The 1,573-nt window shown below is 55.6% G+C and overlaps 1 protein-coding gene across 1 annotated transcript in view; it reads left to right on the top strand.

Moving 5' to 3' along the window:
- KANSL3 (KAT8 regulatory NSL complex subunit 3) overlaps positions 1 to 1,573 on the top strand; it is a gene marked incomplete at both ends in the record, with an annotated part of 16,025 nt that overhangs the window by 6,022 nt on the left and 8,430 nt on the right. The window contains one exon of the mRNA XM_010023971.1: positions 471 to 618. Within this exon, the coding sequence (XP_010022273.1) occupies positions 471 to 618 (148 nt within the window). The remainder of the gene's footprint in view (positions 1 to 470; positions 619 to 1,573) is intronic.

Raw genomic sequence — 1,573 nt, 5'->3', positions numbered from 1 at the left:
CCCTCTGGCAGGTTCAAGCCATTCCCCTTGGCCTGTCCCTCCATCCCTTGTCCAAAGCCCCTCTCCAGGTTTCCTGGAGCCCCTTTAGGCACTGGAGCTGCTCTAAGGTGTCCCCTTCAGGAGCCTTCTCTTCTCCAGCTGCCCCAGCCCAGCTCTCTCAGCCTGGCTCCAGAGCAGAGCTGCTCCAGCCCTCGCAGCAGCTCCGGGGCCTCCTCTGGCCTCACTCCAACAGCTCCATGTCCCTCATGTGCTGTTCCCCAGAGCTGGATTGGGAGTGCACCCAGCACACAAGGGGGTTCTGGGCTCAAGCACACACTGAAGCTGGATCATGGGGAGCTTCTTGTTAGTGTGTTGGAAGAGGGAGATGGGGCAAAAAGATCTTCTCCACATAAAGGTTGTGCTGCTGCTCTCAGGGTTCCAGCTGCTCCTAAGGGAAGCGGGCGTAAGATGTGTTCCTTCTCTTCAAGCAGGACTTGTCCAGCAGCCCCACTTCAAGCCCCAAGACCAAAGTGGCTGCATTGTCCTCCCTGCAGAAGCCCAGCCAGATCGGCCCCACGCAGCTGCTGAAGAGGCACGTGCCGAGGCCGGACACTGTCCTCGCCCACAAGCAGGCCCAAGGTAATGCCCTGCAGCTTCCCCACCCTCTTCCCTCTCAGCAGCCTGAATTTGGGTCTTTCTCTGTTGTGACGTGTGGAGATTCGTGTCTTCTGAGTCCTGTCTTGAATTCCAAGCTCCCTGTGGCAGCGTTCCCTGCAGCTCGGTCCCTGTCACTGTCATCTGATGGCAGCAGCCTGTGGAGGGTTGAAATTAGGTTGGAAATAGTGTTTTGGCAGAGAGGTTTTCACTTCCTCTAGCTGACCAAGTGAGCACGTAGCCACGCTCTTGAATTCTTCAAGTGTGAGCCCCTTGAGTGGTGTCTTATCCTTGAAGGCTGCTTGGGAGGGAGAATAAAGGTATTCAGGAGATGGTCGAGGCTGAACTGTGACTGGAACAGAGGGGGTTGAGTCACTGCAGAGTCATCTTGCATCAAATGCTCAGTGTCAGAAACCAGCTTCAGCCCCGGGGGGGTTTGTCCTGTTAGATGCTGATTACAAACCTCTGCAGCTTCAGCCCAGTGGTGAGCACTGAGTGCAGGTCATGGTGGTGCTGATCCCTTGTGGTCCATGTCAGCAGCATACTGAGGAGTAGTTCTCCATCCTCCCTTCTCTCCTTATTTCTCTGCTCAAGACAGACCTGAGTGGGCTGATTGTTGTCTCCTGCAGCAGTGTTACCCTCCACATTCCCTAAAGTCTTTCTCTGACTCCAGGGGGAAGTTGAACCTTGGATCTCCCTTAATTTCTGAGACCACAGACGAAAAGAATCTAATTCCTTTGTGGTTGTAGCTGAGGAAGTTTCCAGCACATGGGAGGAGGGGCTGTGCAGTGGGATGTGTTGTGGCTGCCTTGTTTTGCCAGGAGCCCTGGGCCAGGGTGGCCTCTGGCCTGTATTTGGTGGCTGTAGCTCTTCAGGAAGGCGCTGGCTGGTGTCTCCCACCTTCTTGGTGCCACTGCTTGGCCATGCTCGCTGTGCCTCT

This window comes from Nestor notabilis, unplaced genomic scaffold (genome assembly GCF_000696875.1).
Source record: "Nestor notabilis isolate BGI_N333 unplaced genomic scaffold, ASM69687v1 scaffold10051, whole genome shotgun sequence".
Taxonomy (NCBI): domain Eukaryota; kingdom Metazoa; phylum Chordata; class Aves; order Psittaciformes; family Psittacidae; genus Nestor; species Nestor notabilis.
Note: the sequence above shows the minus strand (reverse complement) of the source record. Positions and strands in the feature narration are given on the sequence as shown.